Source organism: Capricornis sumatraensis, chromosome 7, assembly GCF_032405125.1.
Source record: "Capricornis sumatraensis isolate serow.1 chromosome 7, serow.2, whole genome shotgun sequence".
In the NCBI taxonomy this organism is placed as follows: domain Eukaryota; kingdom Metazoa; phylum Chordata; class Mammalia; order Artiodactyla; family Bovidae; genus Capricornis; species Capricornis sumatraensis.
This window is the reverse complement of record NC_091075.1, coordinates 117,270,384-117,297,088: the sequence shown is the minus strand read 5'-3', so window position 1 is coordinate 117,297,088 and position 26,705 is coordinate 117,270,384. Positions and strand designations below refer to the sequence as shown.

The following is a 26,705-nucleotide window of genomic DNA, read 5'->3' as shown; positions in this document are numbered from 1 at the left end:
GTCATGATTCACGCTCCAGCAGAGGCCGGGGGTGGGGAGGCAGCTTGGCCCCCGAGCATCCCCCAGAGACGAGAGTCGGCCCCTCGCAGCGAGGGCGCACCCTAGCCGCGTCGCGTCCTCCGCCGGGCTGCGAGCGGCTGGCTCTCCGGTCAGGCCGCGGACCCCCCGAGCCGGCCCCGCTGCGGGCGAGCGCGCGCGTGTGCCCGGGCAGGTGAGGAGGCGGCCGTCTTAGAAAGAGCAGGGTTCTGGAACTCACCGCCCAGGCCAGCCGGCACCCGGCCCCGGCGCGCAGGCTGCGGACAGCCCTGGAGGAGGCGCCCTCGCCGGGCGCGCGCGCCCCGCGCCACCGCCCCGGGCTCCTCCCCGGCGCCGCGCGGGCAGGTTCGCCAAGGCGGCCGCGGGCTCGGGCTGCCGGGCCCGCTCCCCGCCGGCCGGCGGCGCTGGCCTGCCCGCCAGGCCGCCCCCGCCCGCCCGCGCCCCGCCCCGCTGCGCAACTCTACCCAACTTGGAAGCCGATCCGGAGCGGCGACACTCGCGCCGAGCGCACGGCGGAGGAGGCGGCGGCGGCGCAGCTCCCGCGAGCCGAGGCAGGCGAGGCGGCGCCCGCACGGCGGAGCGCGGACCGCGTGGGGTGCCCGCGCCGGGAGCGGCAGGAGGAGGAGCCGGGGAGGACGCTCGGCGGCGCCGGCGCCCTGCCCGGGAAAGTAAAGTTGGAGCTGGAGGCAGCGCGCGGGCGCGGGGGCCCCGAGGAGCGGGGGCCCGCGCCCCGGCGCGCCGAGCCCTAGCCGGCCGGATGGGAGGCGGAGCGCCCGGGCCGCCGCCGCCGCCGCCGCCTGCAGCCTGCGCCCCAGCCGGGCGCCGGGGCTGCGGGGCCGCCCCGGCACGCCCGTTCGGGCGCCGAGTCGCTGCGGGCTCGCGGCCCGGGCGCTCCCCGTGAGCCCGGCCGAGGGCGGGGCCGCGCGAGGACCCCGGGACCTGCCCCCTCCCCCTCGCCGCCGCGTCGCCGCTCGCTCCGGGCGCCTCCTGCTCTGCACTTACGCGTGCGGCGGCGGCGGCGGCTGGGAGCCGGGCAGCCACGCTCTCCGGCGCGCCGCTCGCCAGCCGGGCCGCCACGGCCGAGGGTCGGCTGCGGGGCGCCGCGGTCCCCGGCGGGCGCGCCCTAGGCGCAGGCGGCGATGCGGGCTCCGACCCGGGCTGGGGGGCGCCCGAGCTGCCGCGGCTGCGCCCCGGCTCCAGGCGGGACCGCGTAGCTTGCGGGAGGACCATGGCGTCCCCGGCGCTGGCGGCGGCGCTGGCGGCGGCGGCGGCAGCGGCGGGCCCCAACGCGAGCGGCGCCGGCGACGGGGGCAGCGGCAGGGTCGCCAACGGCTCGGGGGCGCCCTGGGGACCGCCCCCGGGCCAGTACTCGGCGGGCGCCGTGGCGGGGCTGGCGGCCGTGGTGGGCTTCCTCATCGTCTTCACCGTGGTGGGCAACGTGCTGGTGGTGATCGCCGTGCTGACCAGCCGCGCGCTGCGTGCGCCGCAGAACCTCTTCCTGGTGTCGCTGGCCTCCGCTGACATCCTGGTGGCCACACTGGTCATGCCCTTCTCGCTGGCCAACGAGCTCATGGCCTACTGGTACTTCGGGCAGGTGTGGTGCGGCGTGTACCTGGCGCTAGACGTCCTCTTCTGCACCTCGTCCATCGTGCACCTGTGCGCCATCAGCCTGGACCGCTACTGGTCCGTGACCCAGGCCGTCGAGTACAACCTGAAGCGCACGCCGCGCCGCGTCAAGGCCACCATCGTGGCAGTGTGGCTCATCTCGGCCGTCATCTCCTTCCCGCCGCTAGTCTCGCTCTACCGCCGGCCCGACGGCGCCGCCTACCCGCAGTGTGGCCTCAACGACGAGACCTGGTACATCCTGTCCTCCTGCATCGGCTCCTTCTTCGCTCCCTGCCTCATCATGGGCCTGGTCTACGCGCGCATCTACCGGGTGGCCAAGCTGCGTACGCGCACGCTCAGCGAGAAGCGCGAGCCCGCGGGCCCCGACGGCGCGTCCCCGACCACGGAGAACGGGCTGGGCGCCGGCGAGAACGGGCACTGCGTGCCCGCGCGCCGCCCGCGCGCCGACGTGGAGCCCGAGGACAGCAGCGCGGCGGCCGAGAGACGGCGGCGCCGGGGCGCGCTGCGGCGGGGCGGGCGGCGGCGTGGGGCTGGCGAGGGGGCCGCGGACGCCGAGGGCACGGGCCCCGGGACGGTGACGGCCGAGCCGGGCGCGCTGGCCGCCGCGAGGTCCCCGGGCCCCAGCGGGCGCCTGTCCCGCGCCAGCTCGCGCTCCGTCGAGTTCTTCCTGTCTCGCCGGCGCCGGGCGCGCAGCAGCGTGTGCCGCCGCAAGGTGGCCCAGGCGCGCGAGAAGCGCTTCACCTTCGTGCTGGCGGTGGTCATGGGCGTGTTCGTGCTCTGCTGGTTCCCCTTCTTCTTCAGCTACAGCCTGTACGGCATCTGCCGCGAGGCCTGCCAGGTGCCCGGCCCGCTCTTCAAGTTCTTCTTCTGGATCGGCTACTGCAACAGCTCGCTGAACCCGGTCATCTACACCGTCTTCAACCAGGACTTCCGGCGCTCTTTCAAGCACATCCTCTTCCGACGGAGGAGAAGGGGCTTCAGGCAGTGACCCGCGCGCCCTGACCCGGCGCGGACACCCTGGACAGCTCCCGGCGGAGGCGGGCAAAGCCGGCCTCCCAGGGACCCAAGGATGGATTGGCCTTCGGGGTGCGGGGGTGGGTACACAGCGCCCAGCGAGAGCCCAGAGACTGCAGGGCCCCCGGGGAGGGGGGAAGGAGAGAGGGGAGACCCCTCTGCCTTCCTGTCTCAGCAAGGGGCTGCTTCTGGGGCTCTAGGCCTGGATCCAGCTCTCCGGAGGGGCCCCCTCCCCCGCCCAGGTGTGGTAGTGGGGCCCGGTGGTAGAGCCCAGTGGCACTCTGTTTATCCTCCCAGATTGACGAGAAAGGAGCCTGCCCCGCCCCCAACACATGCCACCCTACCCTCCTCTCCACCTCTGAGCAAGGGCTGACCTCCCAGGACCTCCGTGGGTGGATTTCCAGGGGTGGGGGTGGGGGAGGAAGCAAGGCACCGGGAGTCTTTGGTTACCCAAAGTATTTAAATGTTTGCCAAAAACGACTGACAGCCACGACAACCAAACTCTTTTTCTAAATAAACCTTTGTAATCTAAATGGTGGGTGCCATAGTCAGTCCTTCAGCCCTGGGGGTGGGGCGCCTTCCAGACCCTCACCCTACCCGATCCCCCCCCCACCTCCTACCTTCTCTTGCATCAGGTGGCGGTGTTGGGGGAGGGGGGTGGTGCGCGGGGGTATTTGTTTAAACGTAAGTGTCTTACAGATGTCCAAAGCATATGCTCAAAATGGTTGTGTTGTTACTGGCCCAGAGACCAGAGGAAATCAAGAGACCCCAGGTTAACTGCATATGCAGATGCTGGAGGGCTGTTCTCCATCCATTCCCACCCTCCTCTGAATCTCGGCTTGCCCCAGTGCAGCCAGACTCACCCCCTTGCCCAGGCCTCACCAGCCCCCAGGGAGTCCGGGCTCACCCACGCTAAGGCTTGAGGAGGGGCGGCCAGAAGAGAGGAAAGGGTGAGAGAGGGTCTCCCCCAGCTCTTCCAGCTCCGCACAGAGCCTGGGAGCGCCGGGGGTAGCGGTGGGAGAGGGACGCGAGCCGGCCCTCTGAGACACATGGACGCCCGTGTGCACGCACGCACACACGTAAGCTCAGTGAGCGGGCAGGGCTCAGTGCCAGGGGTCCCTGCTTTGCCCACCCACCCCTCCCGCCCTGCTCCGTGCCCCTCCTGGCCTTCCTGTATGTCCCCTCCCCTACCCGGCCCTTGCCTGCCAGCCCAGACCTCGTGGATCACCGCCCACCTGCCTTTGGCCTGGGATGACTGTCTCGGGGAGGGGTCAGCCCTGGGTCCTGCTTTTTCAAGTTCCCTTCCCCTGAATCCAGAGCCAGAGCAGGGCCCTTTTCTGGTCCCACATGCCAGGGCGGACCCTGTGGCGGAACTCTGCAGCTACCTGGACTCATCACCCCAACTCACGGGCCCTCAGAATACCCCACTAGGAAGAGCTTTCCTGGACTGGGGTCACAGTTGGCAGAGGGGTGCGGGAAATGGCTGGCCAAGGCTGGTGGCAACCGCTCTAACCTCCGCATCACCCAGGCCTGGACAGGGGGTCCATGTTGTAGGCCCAGCTCTCACCAGGACTGCTGAGCGAGCTCTGCCCTCTCTGAGCCTCATCACCGCCCCCCCCGCCCCGCCCCCGTCAAGTGGGGCAGGGCTGAAAGCTCAGTTCTGTTGTCTGGGGGCCAACTTACTGGCTGAATGGGGGCGCGGGCGGCTCGAGCAGGGACCTTCCCTTGGAGAGAGCCTGATCGACACAGGTATTGCCCCCCCAGTGCAATGGGGTGGTACCACACCCTCCCCCACTCCTAGGGGGTGAACCCCAAGACTCTGGCAGGAGCACGTAGCCGGGACACAACCCACGGGAGAGTGTCGACAAACCCTTCCCCACTCCTGTCCCCAATCCTGAGAATTGCACCTTCCAGGGCTGTGGCTGGGAACGCAGGCGCCCGGTGCTTAATACCCCATTCAGCCAACAGATGTTCACCACTTGATCATAATTGCTGCCTGGAGAGGCTTTCTTTTCAGCTGGATAAACAGAGACAGAACCTGGCTGCTACCCCGCCTGTCGCAGGGAAACGGCCAGTCGCCCTGCTCTGGGTCTCCGGCTCCATCAATGAAGCGGGGGGTGCTGACACCCCCCGAGGGTGCCCGAGGGTGCCCGCGTGGTCCAGGAGCCAGCCCGCAGGGAGGGAGATTTCTCTGCGGTGCAGAGGCGGGCCCATGCACTGCGCATGGTCACGAACGCCAAGATGCCCTGAGGTGCTTGCCTCTCTCCGGGCACCTTGGGGTCTGCTCCATGGCACTATCAGTGTCCACCCCTGTCTGGAGCTGAGGAAACGCAGGCCCAGAGCTGACCATCTGGGCCAAGACCCACAGAGGAGGCGGAGGGCAGAGCCGGCCACGAGCCCAGAAACGTGCGGGTCGGGAGATCTCTGCCCTGAGCACCCCAGCTCTGTACCCAGGAGCAGGGGCGACCCCTGGGCTTTGCTGCTGAAGAAGCATGGCCCTCAGCCACCTTCCTGCCCCTGGCTTCCTTCCCCTTGGCTCTCCTGAGGTTTCAGGCAAAATTAAAAAATACACCCACAAGCAGGTTAAGGGAGAGCAGGGTACCAGATAGGGGTCAGCTTCGATGCTGTCCTGGACGGAGCCCACCGCTGATGTAATTCTCAGAGACAAGCATAGACGTACATTCGTTTAAGTAATTTATTCCTGTATTTTAATTCAATTGCTGAGTTTGTGGAAGGCGGCGGGGGTGGGGCAGGGAGAAGAATAATCCAAATATTCCCTTACAGCTCAGTATGGAATTAAAAAAAAAAAATTGCTTGGAGCAGGCAGGATTGTTCACACTTCAGAAGAGCAGCTCCAGTCTCTGAGTCCTGCCCCCAGCTCCGGGGGTGGGGGCTGAGGGCTGGGAGAAGACTCGTTGCCGGGGCGCTCGCTGGCGAGGAAGCGGTCCTTCCCGGGTGTGCTGGCAGCCGGCTGTATTTTTATATCACATCCGTCGGCAGGGCTCAAATATTCCAATGCAGCCTGGGATCAAAACAGCCGGCGCCTGCAGGCCCGTCTTGAGTCTGCTTGGCCAGCTGTGGTGCTTTGCGGAGCAGAACCAGGGCCTCCGGTCCCCAGCAACTCCCCGCAGCCCCCCAACCATGCGCACCGAGTGGGGCAGGGGCAGGAGGCACACTGGCTGGAGATGCCTTGCACTTGAGGGGCTGGAAGGGTATGAGTTCTGTGTTACTAGAAGCCCAGCCCATTGGAACTGAGGAATAGATGAGAATTATAGGGGAGACTCAGCTGAGTGTCCCACCATGAGGACCCCCAAGTTCCTGTTCTGGGTTTCTGCCTTGAGTGCTGCCAGGGGACCTCAGCATGCCCCCTACCCCGCCCCGCCTCCACATGACAGAAGATCAGGCTCCCATTTGAACTGCTGGACTCTTGAGATCATCAAAGGCATCTGGGTAAGGGCCAAGGGGGTGGGGTTCCCTGGTGGCTCATCTGGTAAAGAATCCACCTGCAAGGCGGGAGACCTGGGTTCGACCCCTGGGTTGGAAAGATCCCCTGGGGAAGGGAATGGTAACCCACTCCAGTATTCTGGCCTGGAGAATCCCATGGACAGAGGAGCCTGGTAGGCTGCAGTCCATGGGGTTACAAAGAGTTGGACACGACTGAGCGACTGAACATACAAGGGACAAGGAGGCTGAGGGTAGAAGCATCTGGTTTGCCTGAGAGGGACGCCGGCAGGCACCCTAGGTCTGCTCTCTGTGTGACCCCACCCCATCAGTAAACAAGGCATATCCTCTCCTGCCTCAGTGCAGGGGGGATCCATGCATACGAGAGGACTGGTGACCTCCAGGCGGGGCACAGCATCTCTGAAACCTGCCCAGGGAGCAACTGCCAACCATGGGCCAAGGAAAAGCCCTGGGGAACTGAGGCTTTTCTTCCTGATAGAAGGATTTACAGCCCCTCCCAGGAAAAGCCTCGGGCACAATGGGACCATCCTGTCGAGCTAAGGGATGGCCAAGCCAGGCAGAGAGAGCGCACTGGCCCAGAAAGCCCCGCCTAAGGGCATCTGCTCTCCTGGCTGAGCACACAGTGTGCCCGAGTTGCCTGGCGGTGAAGGAGAGAAGGGAAACAGGACACACACCTGCTGTCTGATGCTGAGGCCGCTGGGCCAGCCACTGGAAGCCCACCCACCATCCCGCCATGCTGGTGCCTCCCGGAAGGCTTCACGTGTCTGTCTCCAGGGGTGGGGGCCTCGGGGGGCCACACAGGGAACCCTGGAGGGGCATTCACGCCATAGTCCCTGTTGTGGATGGGTGGGAAGGAATGCCAACTCCCACCCCCCTTGTGCATCAGACAAGGCCATCTGCAGGTCATCCCAGCAGACCCCGAGCCTGCGCCTCCCTGGGCCTCGCTCTGGCTCTTGGGACCCCTGGTTTGGAGCGGCGAGGGCTGAGGAGCAGGGCAGTCACGGGGTTGGGGGGCGTCACCTGTGTCTGAGACCGCCGCCGCCTTGCCCAGGAGCCAGAGTGAGCCTTAGGGGCGGCAGAGCCAACGTGGTCCAAGCCCCCTCCTGGACCGCCGCCCCGTCGGGGCCTGGGTCCGCTGCCTCTCACCCACCCCTGCCCCTGCTTTGTTGACGCTCTGCCTTTGGCCAGGAGTGCCTTTCCCGCCTTCCCTGAACCCCTCTCATAGAGCCCCCATGAGACCCAGACCAGCCTTCGCCTCCAGAAAGCCTTCAGGAATCTCCTCCCACCCTCTCCCTCCCCAGCTGCAAGACCCCAGGGCTGACCAGGCGTGGAGCCCAGGGTGGGGGGTGGGGCGTGGATGGCCTGTTGTCCAGGCCAGGGGGCCGGCCAGCAGGCCTCCCGTGGAGAGGCAGGGCTGTCCTCCCTGTCCCCTGAAGACGCCGCTGAGGAGCATCCCTGGACGCCAAACCTGAGAGCCTCCTGGGGCACGTCCACCATGCCGCCGGGACAGCGTCCCACAGGCAGTGCCGGCAGCCCCGAAGTGGATGTCCCACACCCGCCCACCCTCAGGCCATTGGGGAGAGACTTTCCTCAGCAAAGGCAGCTGAGCTGGCTGCAGCTCAGGCCGGGCTGTGGGGCCAAGGGGGACCCACGGCTGTACATGCAGGCCCGCTGCTGAAGCCGTCCGTTCAAATATGGCTGGGTGGGTCCCCCTCCTCATTTTACAGAGGGGCCCAGAGAAGGACGTCATGACAGATAGTCACACAGGGCAGATGTGATGGTGAGCCCCTGGCCAGCGTCTGCTGCCTGCTCTCTGCTTGACGGCTTTGGGCCGGCGCTCTGTATGATTGATTCTGCCAGGAGGTGGGGTGCGTGATAAGTCACTTCAGTCGTGTCCGACTTTCTGCAACCCCATGGACTGTAGCCCGCCAGGCTCCTCTGTCCATGGAGATTCTCTAGGCAAGACTACTGGAGTGGGTTGCCGTGCCCTCCTCCAGGGATCTTCCCGACCCAGGGATCAAACCCGCGTCCCCTATGGCTCCTGCTTGGCAGGGGGATTCTTTACTGCTGAGTCACCAGGGAAGCATGGGGTGGATGGTCCCATTTTACAGAAAAGAAAACTGAGCTTCAGAGAGGAAATGCCATGACAAGATGATGCCTTGAAGCCAGACACTGGGCTGTTCACATTAATCCCCCTGCCCTCGTTGAACCCCCTGTAAGCCTGCTGCATAGATGTGAATTAGCCTCGTTTCATGGAGGAGAAACCCGAGTCTTGCATGTTCTGCACACAGAACCTGCCTTTGAGCTGTTTCCCATCCATTTCTACTGGGAACAATCCTGAGATGAGATGTTAGGTCAAGAGGATAACAGCTGGGCCCCGGAATCCAGACCTTCCTTACCTGTGATGGGTCCGCCCTCTGAAACCTCGGTTGCCCCGTAAAAACCTCCGCACCCCAGGCTCTCCGTGATGTGAATGAGCGGCCGGCTTTGTTTTTATTCCGTCGTCTCAGAAACGATGCCAAATAATGAAGCCGCTTTTCAAGATCACCCCACCCAGGACATGAAAAATGCCAAAACGTTTGTGGTGAAAAAATAATGCAGTTGCCCGTTTCCTAGAGTGTGCTGCCATCGCAAATCGAATTGAAAGCAAAATCAGTCCTCTTTTAATTGGTTCAAATGAAGCTGTTATTCAAAATCCGATTGCTGTTGTTGCTGCTTTCTCGAGGATTCAAGTAGGAGGCAAAACAATGGAGCGATTCTCTCGCGCTGGGCGTCACTCTGTAATCGGCAGGGCCCAGCTGCCCGGAGCCCGGGGCCTCGAGGCTGGGGTGGGACTTGCCCGGCTCGGCCATGGGTAACTGTAGACATGCCTGGAGCCCGGTCGTGGGACCCCTGGTGTGGGGGAGGTGTCCCCCGGCCACTCAGGCTGAGCACACAGTGCGATGTCAGCTTCCCGAGGCCCTGACTGGGCTTGGAATCTGACTGAGCTGTGTGATTCCTGAGCCTTGGTTTCCTCCTCCGGAAAGTGGGTACAAGTCACAGGGTCCCCTCCTCTCACCTCCCATGGCTTCTGCAGGGAACCAGCAAGGACCCGGAGACCCCAGTGGCAACTGTACCAAGCAGGAGTTGAGAGCCTGCCGGGCATTTCCCTTGGGCAGGCCTGGCCCCGCGTTAGGCCCAGAGTCCTTCCCCACTGGGGTCCCGGGGCTGGCCATCGGGGGAGGCGAGGGGTTTCTGTAGCTCCGAGCGCAGGGCTAGGGGGTGTCAGGTTCACGGGTCCCCCCCCTCCAGGGGCGGGACCGGCCCGTTGGCGGCACAGAGGGGTCCCGGGATGGCAGGGGCTCTGGCCCTGCAGCAGGACAGGAGGGCTGGCTCTGGACGGGACACTGGCCTCCTCCAGGGCTTGTGGACATGCCGGGCACACGCGGGAGCAAAGCAGGGCTTGTCTCTGAAGGCGGCAGGAAACCCAGATCTGACACTAACCCCAGCAGGATTGGCCCAGCCTGGATCGACCCAGATCTGCGAGGTGCCCGAAGTGCGGGAGCAAAGCAGGGCTTGTCTCTGAAGGCGGCAGGAAACCCAGATCTGACACTAACCCCAGCAGGATTGGCCCAGCCTGGATCGACCCAGATCTGCGAGGTGCCCGAAGTCACCTCTGTCTCCGGTGCCCTGGGGGGAGGTCGCTGGGGGAGGGGGCATTCATTCATTCACTTATTAGTTGGCTCATCCAGTCACCCATTTCACTCATTCAGGAAGCATTTAGGGGACTTTCCTGGTGGTCCAGTGGCTAAGACTCCCCACTCCCAATGCAGGGGGCCCGGGTTCCATCTCTGGTCAGGCAGCTAGATTCCACATGCCTGCAACGGGAAATAAGCCAATCCCCAGGGAAGATGGAAGATCCCGCCTGCCACAACTAAGGCCCGGCGCAGCCCAAGAAAGAATAAATCTTTAAGTGAAAGTGTTCGTTGCTGTCCTGTCCAACTCTTTGCCATCCCGTAAACTGTCCGCCAGGGTCCTGTCCATGGGATTCTCCAGGCAAGACTACTGGAGTGGGTTGTCCTGCCCTTCTCCAGGGCACTGTCCTGTCCCAGGGATCGAACCCACGTCTCCTGCGTTGCAGGCAGGTTCTTTATAGTCTGAGCCACCATGAGAGAAACATTTATGGGCTCGAGCTGGACGTGGGTGTGTGGGAAACGCCAACAAGATCCCATAAGTGCTAATGCCCCCCTGTAATGAGGATGTCATTATGGCAAAAACAGGGCACACTGATGACCATTCTGTCAGAAAAGATATCTACCGAGAGCCCATGGCCCACCAGGCACCAGCGTAGCCGAGTGAAGATTCCCCCCACCCCCCGCCCCCGTGGAGTCTGCGGTCCTCGGGAGGATGGGCAGCTGGCCGCAGAAGCACTGACGCAGATAGGACTTTACCGACTGTGCGGTGCGCGGGGACCCGACCCAGGGTGAGACCTGACCCAGCTGGGCGTGAGCCGCCCCCTCCTGGTGTGTCTGTCTGGGGCACGGCCCTGCCTGTGGATGCAGTGGCTGGAGCGTGCGCTCCGGGTTTAGGTCTGTATCAGTGTCCTGGAGCCTCCATACTGCATATACCCGAGACGGGCTTCCACACAGAAATGTAATTCCTCGCGGTCCTAGAGGCACGGAGCCTGAGATCAAGGTGTCTGCGGGGTGGGCGCCTCCTGAGGCTTCTCTCCTGCGTGCGTACAGGGCTGTCTCTCCCTATGTCCTTGTGTGATGGTCCCTCTGTGTCCTTTCTTATAAGGACACTGGTCAGATGGCACCAGGGCGCGCCCCAAAGACCTCACATTCCTTCCTCAGCTCTGTCAAGCCCTTCTCTCCAAATGCAGCCCCGTTCCCAGGGGCCAGGGCCTCAGGCCTCAGCACACGGATTTGACGGCGGGGGGGACATGGCTCCTGTGTAGCTCCATTTCCGGGGCGCACAGATGGCATGTGATGTGGACAAGTTCCCTCGCTCTCCCGCCTTGGCTTTCCCACTCGCAGCCTGAGCGCTGTTTACCGCCTGTCCCATGGGGGTTCCAGAAAAAAAAACACTGGAGGAGCGCTCGGGGCTCGGTCAGCTGCCAGGGGAGGTCGGGCTCCCGGGGCGGCTACTCTCAGCCTGCCCACCAACCCTGAGGGGTGGGAGGGTGTCATTGGGGCGCTTCAGGCAACCCCCCAGGGACTTGCAGCTGCAGGGAGGCAGGGCCGGGAGGTCCCAGGCTAACATTCCCGGGCTGGCAGGAAGTCTTGGCGGGCCTTGCAAGTCGTCACCAAGCCAAAGAGACTTGCTGTGTGTGGAGCTGGGCCCTGCAGCCTGCCACCTCTGTGACCCCTGGGCAGTTAAAAAAAAATGTTTATAACAGTTTTATTTATAATAGCCAAAAAACTGGAAACCATTCAAAAATCCATCAGCTGATAAGTGAACAGATAAATGGCTGTATCCGCGCAGTGGAAAACTGTTCAGCGCTGCAACCAGCTCCGGATGTGTGCAAAACACAGGGGCTGCCCAGCGCCTTACGTGAGAGAAGGAAGCCAGGCTCAAAAGGCCACAGACGCGAGGGTTTCCATTTACACACTTTTAAAAAATACTTTATGTTTTTAGGGCAGTTTTAGGTTCACCGACTCAACAGACTTGAGTGTGAGTAAACTCCAGGAGTTGGTGATGGACAGGGAGGCCTGGCGTGCTGTGGTCCACGGGGTCGCAAAGAATCGGACACGACTGAGCGACTGAACTGAACTGAACCAGGTTCATATCACGACTGAGCAGGAAGCCCGGTGAGTTTCCACACAGCCCTGGGGCTTCAGCTGATTCCTCCAGGATCAAAGCAGGAGGCTGGAGGGCTCTGGCAGGGAGGCTGCGGAAGCGCCCAGCTGCTCGTGCTCAGGCGTGTCCGACTCTTTGAGACCCACAGGCTGCAGCCCACCAGGCTCCTCTGTCCATGGGATTTCCCAGGCAAGAATGTTGGAGTGGGTTGTCATTTCCTCCTCCAAGGGATCTTCCCTACCCAGGGATGGAACCTGCTCCTCCTCCATCTCCTGCATTGGCAGGCGGGTTCTTTAGGCCACCAGGGAAGCTCGTCAGGTGCCACGCCCCAGGGCCCAGGAGGTTCTTGGAGGCTTGACAAATGCGTGGTGGAGGTGGCTGGCTGGCTGGCTGGTCCCCAGAGCTTGCAGATGGTGGGAGAGGCAGGCTCCAGAGGGTTCTGGAACGCTGCCCCCCAGCTGGCCTGCTCAGAGCTGGGAGGAGGGACCTCCAGCCCCATGTAGCCTCCTGCGAGGCTGATCACTTGCTCTAATGATGGAAAATTACCAGCTCATCCTCAAGCCTCCAGCGGGAGCCAGCTCGTATCTTGCATCAGCAGCCCGCCGAGGCCCGGGGGGCTGAGGGGACGCGGGCGCCCCTTTCTGCTCCTGGAGAAGCAGGGCGGCGAGGCTGCACACAAGCCCGGCGGCGTCTCCACCCATCGGGCTAGAGCCCTGCCAGGTCCCCACCCAGCTCAGCCGCGGTCAGATGCCAGGGCCTGTCTGCGGGGACGAGGCTCAGGTCCCGGCTGTCACCGCCCTGCTGTGTGACCTCCTGAGAGTGGCCCCCCAACAGGGGTTCTCTTCAGCACCTGCTGCCTGCTGATGGCACAGAGACCAACCACTCAGCCTGCTGCCGGGGAGCCCGCGGCTCGGGCAGAGCAGGGCCTGCCAGGGGCTGCAGGCGCCGAGGCTGGGCTTGAGACCCCAGCCCAGGGCCCGGGCTTCTGGGAGGCGCACCAGGACCCCTGCTGCCGGGGATGCCCTACTTGCGAAGCTGGAGGTGCGCCTGGCTCCCCGCCCCCATCTCCGCCCCACTCCCCATCTCTCCCCTCTGTCTCCTCCCCCTCCCCCATCTCCTTCCCTCCCCCCCTCCCCTCCCCTCTCTAGTGAGTGAATGAGTGAGTTAATGAATGAGTGAGTGTGTGAGTGAGGGAGTGAGTGTGTGAGTGAGAGAATGAGTGAGTGTGTGAGTGAGTGAGTGTGTGAGTGAGGGAATGAGTGAGTGAGTGTGTGAGTGTGTGTGTGAATGAGTGAGGGAATGAGTGAGTGTGTGAGTGAGTGAGTGAGTGTGTGAGTGAGTGAGTGTGTGAGTGAGTGAGTGTGTGAGTGAGGGAATGAGTGTGTGAGTGTGTGAATGAGTGGGTGTGTGAGTGTATGAGTGAGGGAATGAGTGAGTGTGTGAGTGAGTGAGTGAGTGTGTGAGTGAGTGAGTGTGTGAGTGAGTGAGTGTGTGAGTGAGGGAATGAGTGTGTGAGTGTGTGAGGGAATGAGTGTGTGAGTGAGTGAGTGAGTGAGTGTGTGAGTGAGTGAGTGAGTGAGTGTGTGAGTGAGTGAGTGAGTGAGTGAGTGAGTGTGTGAGTGAGTGAGTGAGTGAGTGTGTGAGTGAGTGAGTGAGTGAGTGTGTGAGTGAGTGAGTGAGTGAGTGAGTGTGTGAGTGAGTGAGTGTGTGAGTGAGTGAGTGAGTGTGTGAGTGAGGGAATGAGTGTGTGAGTGTGTGAGTGAGTGAGTGAGTGTGTGAGTGAGGGAATGAGTGTGTGAGTGTGTGAGTGAGTGAGTGTGTGAGGGAATGAGTGAGTGAGTGTGTGAGTGTGTGTGTGAATGAGTGTGTGAGTGAGGGAATGAGTGTGTGAGTGTGTGAGTGAGGGAGTGAGTGTGTGAGTATGTGAGTGAGTGAGTGTGTGAGTGAGGGAATGAGTGTGTGAGTGTGTGAGTGAGTGAGTGAGTGTGTGAGTGAGGGAATGAGTGTGTGAGTGTGTGAGTGAGTGAGTGTGTGAGTGAGGGAGTGAGTGTGTGAGTGTGTGAGTGAGTGAGTGTGTGAATGAGTGTGTGAGTGAGGGAATGAGTGTGTGAGTGTGAGTGAGTGAGTGAGTGTGTGAGTGAGGGAGTGAGTGTGTGAGTGAGTGTGTGAGTGAGGGAATGAGTGAGTGAGTGTGAGTGAGTGAGTGAGTGTGTGAGTGAGGGAATGAGTGAGTGAGTGTGTGAGGGAATGAGTGTGTGAGTGAGTGAGTGTGTGAGTGAGGGAATGAGTGAGTGAGTGTGTGAGTGTGTGAGTGTGTGTGAATGAGTGAATGAGTGAGTGAGGGAATGAGTGAGTGAGTGTGTGAGTGAGGGAATGAGTGAGTGTGTGTGTGAATGAGTGAGTGAGTGAGGGAGTGAGTGAGTGAGTGAGGAAATGAGTGAGTGAGTGTGAGTGAGTGAGTGAGTGTGTGAGTGAGGGAATGAGTGAGTGAGTGTGTGAGTGAGGGAATGAGTGAGTGTGTGTGTGAATGAGTGAGTGAGTGAGGGAGTGAGTGAGTGAGTGAGGGAGTGAGTGAGTGAGTGTGAGTGAGTGAGTGAGTGTGTGAGTGAGGGAATGAGTGAGTGAGTGTGAGTGAGTGAGTGAGTGTGTGAGTGAGGGAATGAGTGAGTGAGTGTGAGTGAGTGAGTGAGTGTGTGAGTGAGGGAATGAGTGAGTGAGTGTGTGAGGGAATGTGTGTGAGTGTGTGAGTGAGTGAGTGTGTGAGTGAGGGAATGAGTGAGTGAGTGTGTGAGTGTGAGTGAGTGAGTGAGTGTGTGAGTGAGGGAATGAGTGAGTGAGTGTGTGAGTGTGTGTGAATGAGTGAGTGAGGGAATGAGTGAGTGAGTGTGTGAGTGAGGGAATGAGTGAGTGAGTGTGTGAGGGAATGTGTGTGAGTGTGTGAGTGTGTGAGTGTGTGAGTGTGTGAGTGAGGGAATGAGTGAGTGAGTGTGTGAGTGTGTGTGAATGAGTGAGTGAGTGAGGGAATGAGTGAGTGAGTGTGTGAGTGAGGGAATGAGTGAGTGTGTGTGTGAATGAGTGAGTGAGTGAGGGAGTGAGTGAGTGAGTGAGGGAGTGAGTGAGTGAGTGAGGAAATGAGTGAGTGAGTGTGAGTGAGTGAGTGAGTGTGTGAGTGAGGGAATGAGTGAGTGAGTGTGAGTGAGTGAGTGAGTGTGTGAGTGAGGGAATGAGTGAGTGAGTGTGTGAGGGAATGTGTGTGAGTGTGTGAGTGAGTGAGTGTGTGAGTGAGGGAATGAGTGAGTGAGTGTGTGAGTGTGTGTGAATGAGTGAATGAGTGAGTGAGGGAATGAGTGAGTGAGTGTGTGAGTGAGGGAATGAGTGAGTGAGTGTGTGAGGGAATGTGTGTGAGTGTGTGAGTGAGTGAGTGTGTGAGTGAGGGAATGAGTGAGTGAGTGTGTGAGTGTGTGTGAATGAGTGAATGAGTGAGTGAGGGAATGAGTGAGTGAGTGTGTGAGTGAGGGAATGAGTGAGTGTGTGTGTGAATGAGTGAGTGAGTGAGGGAGTGAGTGAGTGAGTGAGGGAGTGAGTGAGTGAGTGTGAGTGAGTGAGTGAGTGTGTGAGTGAGGGAATGAGTGAGTGAGTGTGAGTGAGTGAGTGAGTGTGTGAGTGAGGGAATGAGTGAGTGAGTGTGTGAGGGAATGTGTGTGAGTGTGTGTGAGTGAGTGTGTGAGTGAGGGAATGAGTGAGTGAGTGTGTGAGTGTGAGTGAGTGAGTGAGTGTGTGAGTGAGGGAATGAGTGAGTGAGTGTGTGAGTGTGTGTGAATGAGTGAGTGAGGGAATGAGTGAGTGAGTGTGTGAGTGAGGGAATGAGTGAGTGAGTGTGTGAGTGAGGGAATGAGTGAGTGAGTGTGTGAGGGAATGTGTGTGAGTGTGTGAGTGAGTGAGTGTGTGAGTGAGGGAATGAGTGAGTGAGTGTGTGAGTGTGTGTGAATGAGTGAATGAGTGAGTGAGGGAATGAGTGAGTGAGTGTGTGAGTGAGGGAATGAGTGAGTGTGTGTGTGAATGAGTGAGTGAGTGAGGGAGTGAGTGAGTGAGTGAGGGAGTGAGTGAGTGAGTGAGGAAATGAGTGAGTGAGTGTGAGTGAGTGAGTGAGTGTGTGAGTGAGGGACTGAGTGAGTGAGTGTGAGTGAGTGAGTGAGTGTGTGAGTGAGGGAATGAGTGAGTGAGTGTGTGAGGGAATGTGTGTGAGTGTGTGAGTGAGTGAGTGTGTGAGTGAGGGAATGAGTGAGTGAGTGTGTGAGTGTGTGTGAATGAGTGAATGAGTGAGTGAGGGAATGAGTGAGTGAGTGTGTGAGTGAGGGAATGAGTGAGTGAGTGTGTGAGGGAATGTGTGTGAGTGTGTGAGTGAGTGAGTGTGTGAGGGAATGAGTGAGTGAGTGTGTGAGTGTGTGTGAATGAGTGAATGAGTGAGTGAGGGAATGAGTGAGTGAGTGTGTGAGTGAGGGAATGAGTGAGTGAGTGTGTGAATGAGTGAGTGAGTGAGGGAGTGAGTGAGGGAGGGAGGGAGTGAGTGAGTGAGTGAGGGAGTGAGGGAATGAGTGAGTGTGTGAGTGAATGAGTGAGTGAGTGTGTGAGTGTGTGTGTGAATGAGTGAGTGAGTGTGTGAGTGAGGGAATGAGTGTGTGAGTGTGTGAGTGAGTGTGTGAGGGAATGAGTGAGTGAGTGAGTGTGTGTGTGTGAGTGTGTGAGTGAGGGAATGAGTGTGTGAGTGTGTGAGTGAGGGAATGAGTGAGTGAGTGTGTGTGAGTGTGTGAGTGAGGGAATGAGTGTGTGAGTGTGTGAGTGAGGGAATGAGTGAGTGAGTGTGTGAGTGAGTGAGTGTGTGAGTGAGTGTGTGAGTGAGTGAGTGTGTGAGTGAGGGAATGAGTGAGTGAGTGTGTGAGTGAGTGAGTGTGTGAGTGAAGGAATGAGTGTGTGAGTGTGTGAGTGAGGGAGTGAGTGTGTGAGTGAGTGTGTGAGTGAGGGAATGAGTGAGTGAGTGTGTGAGTGTGTGAGTGAGTGAGTGTGTGAGTGAGGGAGTGTGTGAGTGAGGGAATGAGTGAGTGAGTGTGTGAATGAGTGAGTGAGTGAGTGAGTGTGTGAGTGAGGGAGTGAGTGAGTGAGGGGATGAGTGTGTGAGTGAGTGTGTGAGTGAGGGAATGAGTGAGTGTGTGAGTGAATGAGTGAGTGAGTGTGTGAGTGTGTGTGTGAATGAGTGAGTGAGTGTGTGAGTGAGGGAATGAGTGTGTGAGTGTGTGAGTGAGTGTGTGAGGGAATGAGTGAGTGAGTGAGTGTGTGTGTGTGAGTGTGTGAGTGTGTGAGTGAGGGAATGAGTGAGTGAGTGTGTGTGAGTGTGTGAGTGAGGGAATGAGTGTGTGAGTGTGTGAGTGAGGGAATGAGTGAGTGAGTGTGTGAGTGAGTGAGTGTGTGAGTGAGTGTGTGAGTGAGTGAGTGTGTGAGTGAGGGAATGAGTGAGTGAGTGTGTGAGTGAGTGAGTGTGTGAGTGAAGGAATGAGTGTGTGAGTGTGTGAGTGAGGGAGTGAGTGTGTGAGTGAGTGTGTGAGTGAGGGAATGAGTGAGTGAGTGTGTGAGTGTGTGAGTGAGTGAGTGTGTGAGTGAGGGAGTGTGTGAGTGAGTGACTGGATCACTGAGTGAGTGAGTGTGTGAGTGAGGGAGTGAGTGAGGGAGTGAGTGAGTGAGCCAACAAGTGAGCGAGTGGACGAGCACCAGCCAGTCTGGGGGTGAGGACGACCTAGGGCCTGCTGGCAGAGTGCCACCCTCAGCCGGGCCCCCCGCCCTCCCTGCCCTCCTCCCTGGCGTCCACGTCCTCTTCCCGGGGGACCGGGATGTCCTGAGCCCCCCTCAGTCTAGGGAGACGGGCCCTGTGCAGTGGGGATTGGGGGGCGCGGGGCCCCTAGGTGTGGGGATGAGCAGGGGGCGCGGGGCCCTTAGGTGCGGGGACGAGAAGGGATGAGCCGGGGGCACGGACCCTCAGGCAGCACTGCCCATGTCGGCCCGTGGCCGCACACCCTCCCCCTGCCACTCAGCCGTGAGCAACAAAAGCCTCGTCGTTGCCTTTCCAGCCCAGAGGAGATCAATAAATTCTGGAAACGCGAGAACAGCTGACCTTTGAGATTTCTAGCAAAACTTCAAAGTTTGCTTTGGGCTCTGGCTCAGGGCTGGGGGCAAGTTTCAAGGTGCTGGGAAGACACCCCCCACCCCGGCCCCTGCACTGTCCTCCCACTCGGGGATCTGGGGCAGGGGCGAAGGGCCTAAACCGGGCCCACACAGGCCCCTGAGGCGCAAGCCTTACAGACCCGGCAGGGTGCATAGACCAGACGCCCCCGGCTGTGGCTCTGACGCTTTGGTGGTGCCTTGGGGGCTGGCACCTGATGCCAGGTCCACTCTGCTTCCTGCCTCAGCACCCCTCCCCTCCTGGCACGCGGCGCACTGGGGACTGTGGACACACCCCGTAACACATGCGCGCTGCAGGCCATGCCGTGGACCAGGAGCGCCTGTGACCTCTCTGCTCCTGCAGCCCATGGGGTCCAGGGGCAAGGAGGGCAGACACGTCAACAGGTACCGGAGCTGGTAGTTGGGGGCCCTACTGTCGGGGACAGGGGATCGGGGAGGGGGCAGCAGGCTCCCTAGCGGGTGTGACAGGGCCCAGCCCCTGGCTGGCCCAGCCACCATGGGGTCCGTGGAGCTGGACGCTGCTTGGAGGGGGTCTTCGGAAACTTCCTAGAAATAGCAGCATCTGGCCTGAGCTTTGGGAAATGCATAAACCATCTCTGGGATGGACTCGTCTGCGGGCTGCTGTGTCACTCGGGGAGACCCCGAGAGCTCCCAGTCAGCACCTGCCGCCTCCAGCCACGTGGAGCACATCTGTGGTAGCCACGTGGAGCACATCTGTGGTGGACACGTTGGTTGTGGTCGTGAGGTGCTGGCAGGCTGGGCCCATCCTGGGGGCAGGGGGAGGAGGCGGGGGCGCAGGGCTTACCCATCACCCTGCAGCCCTCTACGGGCTCAGCCCCTCGCTCCTAAACACTCATGTCCTCCCCAGCCCCCTTACCCCACTTGCTGGCTCTTCCGCGACGGGTCCTGCTCCTCCGTATGTGTTCAGGCGCTCAGGCACGTCTGACTCTGCGAGACCCCAGGGACTGCAGCCCACCAGGCTCCTCTGCTGTGAGATTCTCCAGGCAAGAACACTGGGGCAGGTTGCCATGCCCTCCTCCAGGGGATCTTCCCGACCCGGGGATCACACCTATGTCTCTTGAGTCTCCTGCGCTGGCAAGCGGGTTCTTTAGAGCCAAAGCCGCCTGGAAGGCCCACACCGAGGGCCCCACCCCTGGGCTTTGGGTGCCCTGATGGGTCTGGCCCCAGGTGGAGCTTCTTGTTGCCCAAACAGCTGTGGCCCCGCAGGCGGCTCCTCCTGCCCAGAGGCTCACATCCCTGCCTCCCCTCCTCTTGCGGCCCCGCATCCAGCTCCCAGTCTCACTCGAGGGGACAGCGCAGGGCTCTGCTGATGGGTCAGGTGCGGCTTCCAGAGCGGTGTGGACAGCTCCCCTGGAGGGAGGGCTGGCTGGTGGGACGCGGGCGGCCTCGTCTCACATGTGGTGCGAGAGCTGGCCGTGAGGGGTGTGTGTGTGAATGTGAGGACAGGCGGGGCTGGGCACCCCTGTGTGGGAGTAAAGGCACAGTGGGGAGTGGGGGTCCTGGGAGCCGAGGTCCCTGCGGTAGATGGGGGTCAGCCTCACAGTGACCCAGAGGGTCCCCGGGAGCTGCACACGAGCCAGCGAGGCTGGCACTGCTGACCAGTGTGGACACTGAGGCCTGGAGATGGGACAGGCCTGCCCATTGCCACCAAGGGAGGGGGGCCCAGAGTCCTCGGGCTTCCAACTACCCTTTGCAGGAGCTGCCTGTGCCAGCAGGGGACCCCAAACTCATTGGCCAGTTACTAGGATGGAAAGAGAAGCCCCCTGAAAAATAGGTGTGAGGTGGCAGCTGTCCCCTGCAGCTGAGCCGCTGGGCCCTTGGATTTCAAGGTCTCAGAACAAGCCTTTTTGAAGAGCGCCTGGTCTTGCCTGCATCCAGGCCAAGTCAGCTTTCCCTGCTGCTTTTGGGAGGCGGTGGCTCTTCCTTGGGTCTCCCCCGGTGGTGCTAGTGGTAGAGAACCCACAGGCCAATGCAGGAGACCTAAGAGACCCAGGTGTGACCCCTGGGTCAGGAAGACCCCCTGGAAGAGGGCATGGCAACTCGCTCCAGTATTCTTGCCTGGAGAACCCCACGGATGGAGGAGCCTGGCGGGCTGCAGTCTAGTGGGTCACAAAGAGTCGGACACGGCTGAAGGGACTTAGCAAGCAAGCACATGGCTGTTTCTCAGACATCCTATCTCTCCAGTTTCAACAGGAAAAGTGACTGTCGTTATTCAGTCGCTCAGTCATGTCTGACTCTTTGCCCCATGGACTGCAGCACGCCAGGCCTCCCTGCCCATCACCAACTCCCAGAGCTTGCTCAAACTCATGTCCACTGAGTCAGTGATGCCATCCAACCGTCTCACTCTCTGTCCCCGTCTCCTCCCGCCTTCAATCTTCCCCAGCATCAGGGTCTTTTCCAGTGAGTCAGTTCTTCGCATCAGGTGACCAAAGTATTGGAGCTTCAGCTTCAGACAGCTCGGATTTCAGCTCAGACAAGGCTCGGATGCTCATGTGTCTGTGGGGGTGTGAGGGGCAAGCCCCTTGCACACGTGTGGGCCTACTGTGTGTGTGTATGTGTGTGTGTGTGTGTGTGTGTGTGTGTGTGTGTGTCCCGGTGGGCATGCAGGTGCTGCGAGTGTACATTTCGATACATTCTCATTAAAAAAAGCGTCTCCTTAGGTTATATGTACAGAGGCAAGCTGCAGGCAGCATTTTAAGTTTCTCTTTTCTTAAAAGGAACGAAACACCTCTCTCAGCGACTACGGAGTGCTTGCGTTGGCAAAAACAGAGCTGGATTGCTTTGGGGATCTCATTAACTCCCCAGCACAGCACAGCTAACTTCCCCTCTGAGGCACAACACGGGCTCTCCCAATTTTTTTCTGGTTTTTCCCGAGTGTCAGGCATCGGGGGTCTGCCCACACCCCGGGTGGCGGGGTGGGCTCTTGATTCCCGCCCCCCTCGCCCCTCTCATGTCCCTGCATGTGGTTGAATTTGGTGTGCATGACGGGTTTACAGAGACGCAGTGTCCGATCAGCCCCTCTCCTGGGCCAGCTGGGTCGGCGTCCCCTCCGGGAAGCAAGGTGATGGGGAGAGAACCGTCCCCTTTGTTCCTCATTTTTCTTGGCCGTACAGTCAGGTTTAAACAAAAGTCTGCAGGCGGCTGTGATGGGAGAGGAGTCGGGCCGGGGGTGGTCGGTAAGTTTCTGATTGCCTGCCAGGGAACCCGAGGCTGCAGCTGCGGTCTGTGGGGAGGAGGAAGGTCACTGACTCATGACGTCTGCCAAGGGCGGGCGCAGAAAGTGGGGGCAGAGGTCCTGCGCGCTGAGCGAGGCTCAGTTGCCATTGTGGGTGTGGCTGTTAAGAATGAGGGCAGCCTTGGTTTCTGGTGGCAGCCAGCTCTCCTGAGTGCCACTGGAGCCCACCCAGTGTCGTGTGCCTCAGGGCCTTTGCACCTGCTGCCCCGTCCACCTGGAGCGCTGTCCCTCACCTGTGACCTCACTCATCCCGTTTTCCAGCTTGAGTGGGTCCTCCCACGTGCCACCACCTCACCCACCTTGTCCCAGGCGGGTACCCGGCCCCGGGACCCCGCTGCTCTGTTTCCACCATGGCTGCCCCACACCCGTGCTGGATAGGGGCCTTACCAGTACATCTTGGTGCCCAGTGCCCTCCCAGGAGTCTGGTGCCACCCGGGGTGCCCGCCTTTTGCAACTTATCCCAACTTCTGTCTCTAGCTCCAGGCAGGCAACCTCCCTTGGCTAGAGCCCCCGACTTGCCTCAGAGGAATAGGGTCTCACTCCAGGGTCTCCATTGCACTGGTCAATCATTTCTAGATATTTGAGAGTCACTTCTTCAGCTAGATTGTAAGTTTTCCCATGGGTGCTCTGGGAGGCAGGGGCCCAGTGATGACTGATTTTGCAGTTCCCAAGGGGCGCTTCAGCTCGTGGGCAAACTCCCTCTGGCCTTGAGAGGCCACAGTCACGCCCCAGGGCTTTGAGATGCAGAAGCTGACGGTGGTGCGGAAGGGCTGCTGAGAAGGGGACCCCCGGGGACCCCCAGCGGCCAGAGTGCAGAGTGTTCGGGGTGGACTGTGCAGAGTGCAGGGAGCAGGTCTCTTCCGTGCGGGGACTGAGCAGCCTTGCGCGGAAGAGACAACGCTGACACTGACGGCGAGAGGGCCTGTGATTCAGCAGGGTGGGGGTGGGGGGGGGGAGGTTCTAAGAAGGAGGTGTGTCCGTGGAGCGGGGGGCCAAGCCCCATGGAGGGAACCGCATGGCCAAGGCCGGCCCCTCTTGGAAGCAAAGGGGCGAGGGGTGCTCACCAGGGTTGTCCAACTATGGGGAAGAACAGTGTCCTTCACTGAAGCACCGCGTCGCGTGGTGGAGCCAGGTGGCCACGCTCACATCCCCATGAGGCTATTACTGTTCAAATACACACTGTCTTTTCACACTGTTCATGGGGCTCTCAAGGCAAGAATACTGAAGTGGTTTGCCATTCCCTTCTCCAGTGGACCAGTTTATCAGAACTCTCCACCATGACCCGCCCGTCTTGAGCGGTCCTACATGGCACGGCTCATAGCGTCATTGATGTATCGATGTGAGAGTTGGACCGTAAAGAAAGCTGAGCGCCGAAGAATTGATGCTTTTGAACTGTGGTGTTGGAGAAGGCTCTTGAGAGTCCCTTGGACTGCAAGGAGATCCAACCAGTCAGTCCTAAGGGAAGTCAGTCCTGAATATTCATTGGAAGGACTAATGCTGAAGCTGAAACTCCAGTACTTTGGCCACCTGATGCGGAGAGCTGACTCATTTGAAAAGACCCTGATTCTGGGAAAGATTGAAGGCAGGAGGAGAAGGGGATGAGAGAGGATGAGATAGTTGGATGGCATCACTGACTCGATGGAGAGGAGTTTGAGTGAACTCCAGGAGCTGGTGATGGACAGGGAGGCCTGTCGGGCTGCAGTCCATGGGGTTCCAAATAGTCGGACACGACTGAGCCACTGAGCTGAACTGCACAGAACTCACTGTCTGGTTGCTGCCCCTGCTCAGGAGTGGGTCCCTGTGGCCAATGAGAGGAGGCTGGGAGTGACTTGTCCCCCTGGGAGCCGAAGCTTGGCTTCCTCTCTTTCCCTCAGCAGCGTCCCCACCCCAGCAAACTGGGAGCTGGAACAGGGAGACAGACAGACATGCAGCCTGAGGAAGAGGTAGACATTTCTCCAGGCCACCGGCTCCGAGAAGCTGTGTGTCGCTGCAGCCTGACTCAGCCTCCGCTGCCTGAGACTCCCAGCTTCACAGTTACATAAGCAGTCTGGCCTCAGCATTCCCAGCTGTAGAATGGGATAATGACAGGCCCCCTCTGGGGCTGAGTGTGAGAATGAACAACTCCTTACATGTAAAGCACTCAGTAAAGGCACTCAGCGTGAAGTGAATGCTCTTAACAAGAAGTAAGAGTGAGAAAATTTCTGTTTTCTATCGAGAGCTCGGCCTCGATTCCGGTCACCTCGATTCAGAGACCCATCCACCCAGTAACTTCCCCATCTGGAGCCCCACGGAACACTCGTCCTTAGCATGCTGACAGGCAGGCCATGAAAACCATATCTGCGTTCAGTAATTTGGAGAACTGAGAGGTAAACCAAATTACATTGTCGATTTTAATTGCCCGGCTTCTTGGAGCCTTGAATATGCTAACAGGCCTTCGACTTTCCGAGAGTCCGCTTCTCAGTGTGTGATCCTGAGAGTGTGACTATAAGTGTGCGTGCACGTGTGCACCCTGGCCGGCGGGAGTGGGCCTCGGAGTCTGACCCAGGGGCAGAAACAGGGAGGAGGAGAGAGCGGTGGGGAGGCGGGAGGAGGGGCGTGATTGAAGGGGGGGATCCCGGGGCTGGGGGACCTGAGACTTTGTCTTTAAGGATGGAGGGACGACTGAAGGTGACCAGGACTGCCTGATGGCCTGGGGGCCCCTTGGTCTCGGGGCTGGTGTCTGGGAGATGGGAAGGGGAGGGCCCTGGGGTTCAGACCCACCGGATGCTCTCCAGGCCAGGCGGCTGCAGGGGCCAGTGGGCGGCTGGTTCCCGCCTCGGTGTGCGGGCCCACCCCCAGCTGCCCGGAGCCTGAGGCTGCTGGACTATCCAGGTCTGGCTTGCTCCCTTGCTCCTGGCAAGTGGCTCAGGCAGTGGCTAATTGGATCTGCGAATTTGGTGTGGCTGTTTACAGAGAGCTTTTAGTCCCCAGGACAGGGTGGAAATTGGATTTCAGGCTCCTGGCTTAAAGATGCTCCCTGATTCCCAACGCCCGTCCTCCTGTGTGTCGGGGGCTCAGGCAGCTGCCTCTGTCCAGGGGAGATGATAAATTATGCATCCGTTTAATACCAGCTCAGGCCAGATGGATGCCAGGGGCTTGAGCCGTCCAGCGACTCTCATCTCTAAACAAATCCATTTTGCTTACATGAGCATAGGGCTCCAGACTGGCGGTCATTCGAGAAGTTTCCTCAGTGTGGCCCTAGGCTCGGGTTGTGTGTCTGGGTCTGTGGGGCCCCGGCGGGGGCAGCCCTCTGTGCCCTGGGCTACCTGGGGGGACCCCTGGGAGGAGTGATGGATCTTTTCCTCACAGAGGCACTTAACGGTTCCTGGGCAGTTAGTCTTGGCAAAGATGCTTTAAATGTGCTGGCCGGAGTGCTGGGGCCATTTACACTCCTTGTGTGACTCTCAGACCGTGATTGTGTGTCCAGCCTGTTCCCATCCATTTCAAGCTGAGAAGCCACCTCCTTCAGGAAGCCCTCGATGAGTTTTCTCGCTTCTCTGACCTGTCACTGTTGGAACCACTAAATGACCCAGAAGCAGGCTGCCTGGGGTTGCCTTTCTCAAGAGTGAGTTTCCCAAGGCTTGTTGGAATCCTCTTCCCTGGTGGAGACCTCTCTATCTCTCTGGAAACCCTTCTTGAGCCGAGAGAGGCGGAGAGAGGGGGTCTCCAGGGAGAACAGGGGCTTCAACAGATGGGAAAAGAGAGGCAGGGCAGAGCTGCCCTCTGCTGTCTGTGCACAGGGCTGGGCCTGCCCCGCGCTCCCAGTTTCCACAAGAAGCGTCCGGAAAGCTGTGTTCTATGACTCTGTTTGAAGGAAGAGACTGAGGCTCAGGAGGGGGGAGGCTTGACCAGGATGAGCTCTCTGCTCCAGGGGCCTCCCAGACACCCCCTGCCAGTCTCCCCCGGAGGTGCACCTCGCCTCCCAGGTGCAAACACTGAGGGGACAGTGAGGTGGCTCTGGGCACAGGGTCATGGAGGGGACCAGACCCCAGGCCTGCAGGGACTTGGCCCTCGGACATGCTCAGAGGCGGCCACGTCCACACACGTGTTCACACCACAAGGGCATCGCATGCCAGCTGGAATTATGCAAATGTGTGGTGACGGTATTCACATGATGAGCTTTACTTGGTGAACAGAGCTTCAGATAATCAAACCTGGGGGGCGAGTCGCTCTACCTGCCTGACAGACCAAGCTTCGGAGCATCTCCCCTTGAGCTGGCAGCAGCAACAAGCATCTGAGAAAGGATGTCAGAAGCCAGACAGGCCAGGAATGTGGAGGGCGGGCCTTTGTGTGTCCCCATCAAGGTGGCCATCTGCTAAGCACCTGCTGCCCGCCCAGGGCTCGGCCGGCAGCCAGGAGCAGAGCAGGCGTCCCCGCAGCCTCCAAGGGTCTCCTGATACTACAGGGTCTGCAATCAGGGGCGTGGGGCGGGGCAGGGGGGTGTGCCCGCTTAACCACCAGGCTCAGATTCAGCTGTGAGGGAGAGCAATGCAGAAGGGCCAGGTCAGTGGGAACGGCCACCTCTCGGGGTGCCCGCGGGCCCCAGCTGGCGTGTCAGCAAGACGGGCTCCGTGGGGAGAAAGGCTTTAGGTTGCTCGCTGATTCCTTCATTCCTGCCACGCTGCCTCTGCTGAGAGCGGAGCCCAGCCCTCACTTGCAGGAGGTCCTGGTCCCCTCACTCCAGGACAGCCAAGCAGAGGGATCAGGGTCTCTAACCCAACTGCGGAGAAGCGCCCGCGATGACCGGCCCAGGAAAATGGGAGCGTGGGTCGGTGAGATGAGAAGCTTACAGAAATGACATGTGCTCAGCAGAGACCAGAGAGCGGTATTTTTAAAAGCCAAGCTGGGGGCGGTGAGACCTCAGGCACCTGGCTTCTTACCCCCTCCCTGGCCGCTCCACCTTTTCCCGCATCAAGGGACACCCAGTCATGGGAGATGTGTTTCCATAAGAGGGATGAGAAGCATCATTGCAGACTGGTGGAGGTGAGCTGCAGGCTTGCCTGGGGTGGGAAGACCTGCCCCACTGGGGGCGTCAGGGGCGCTGGGTGTCCCGGGCTGGTGGACACATCAGAGACAGGAGAGGAGGGAGCTTCTCTCGCAAGGAAAAACCAGAAATTAATCACCAAGAGAGGAGCCAATGCCCCCCACCTCCCAAAAAAACTGTTAGGAGTGGAAGGTGTTTGCCACCTGGAACTGGGCGAGAACGATGGATAATAAATGTCACTCTTTTTCTGGAGGAGACAGTGCAGTGTGATTTGGT

At 60.2% G+C, this 26,705-nt stretch overlaps 1 protein-coding gene across 1 annotated transcript; it reads left to right on the top strand.

The window, feature by feature from the left end:
- Window positions 1–1,264: 1,264 nt before the first annotated feature.
- ADRA2C (adrenoceptor alpha 2C) lies at window positions 1,265–2,650 on the top strand. The gene has a single exon (XM_068975482.1). It carries the CDS (start codon window positions 1,265–1,267, stop codon window positions 2,648–2,650), a length of 1,386 nt encoding a protein of 461 aa, XP_068831583.1.
- The last annotated feature ends 24,055 nt before the right edge of the window (window positions 2,651–26,705 follow it).

What these genes read in the sequence shown, in the direction of transcription:
- ADRA2C (XM_068975482.1), top strand. Translation starts at nt 1,265, where the DNA reads ATGGCGTCCCCGGCGCTGGCGGCGGCGCTGGCGGCGGCGGCGGCAGCG.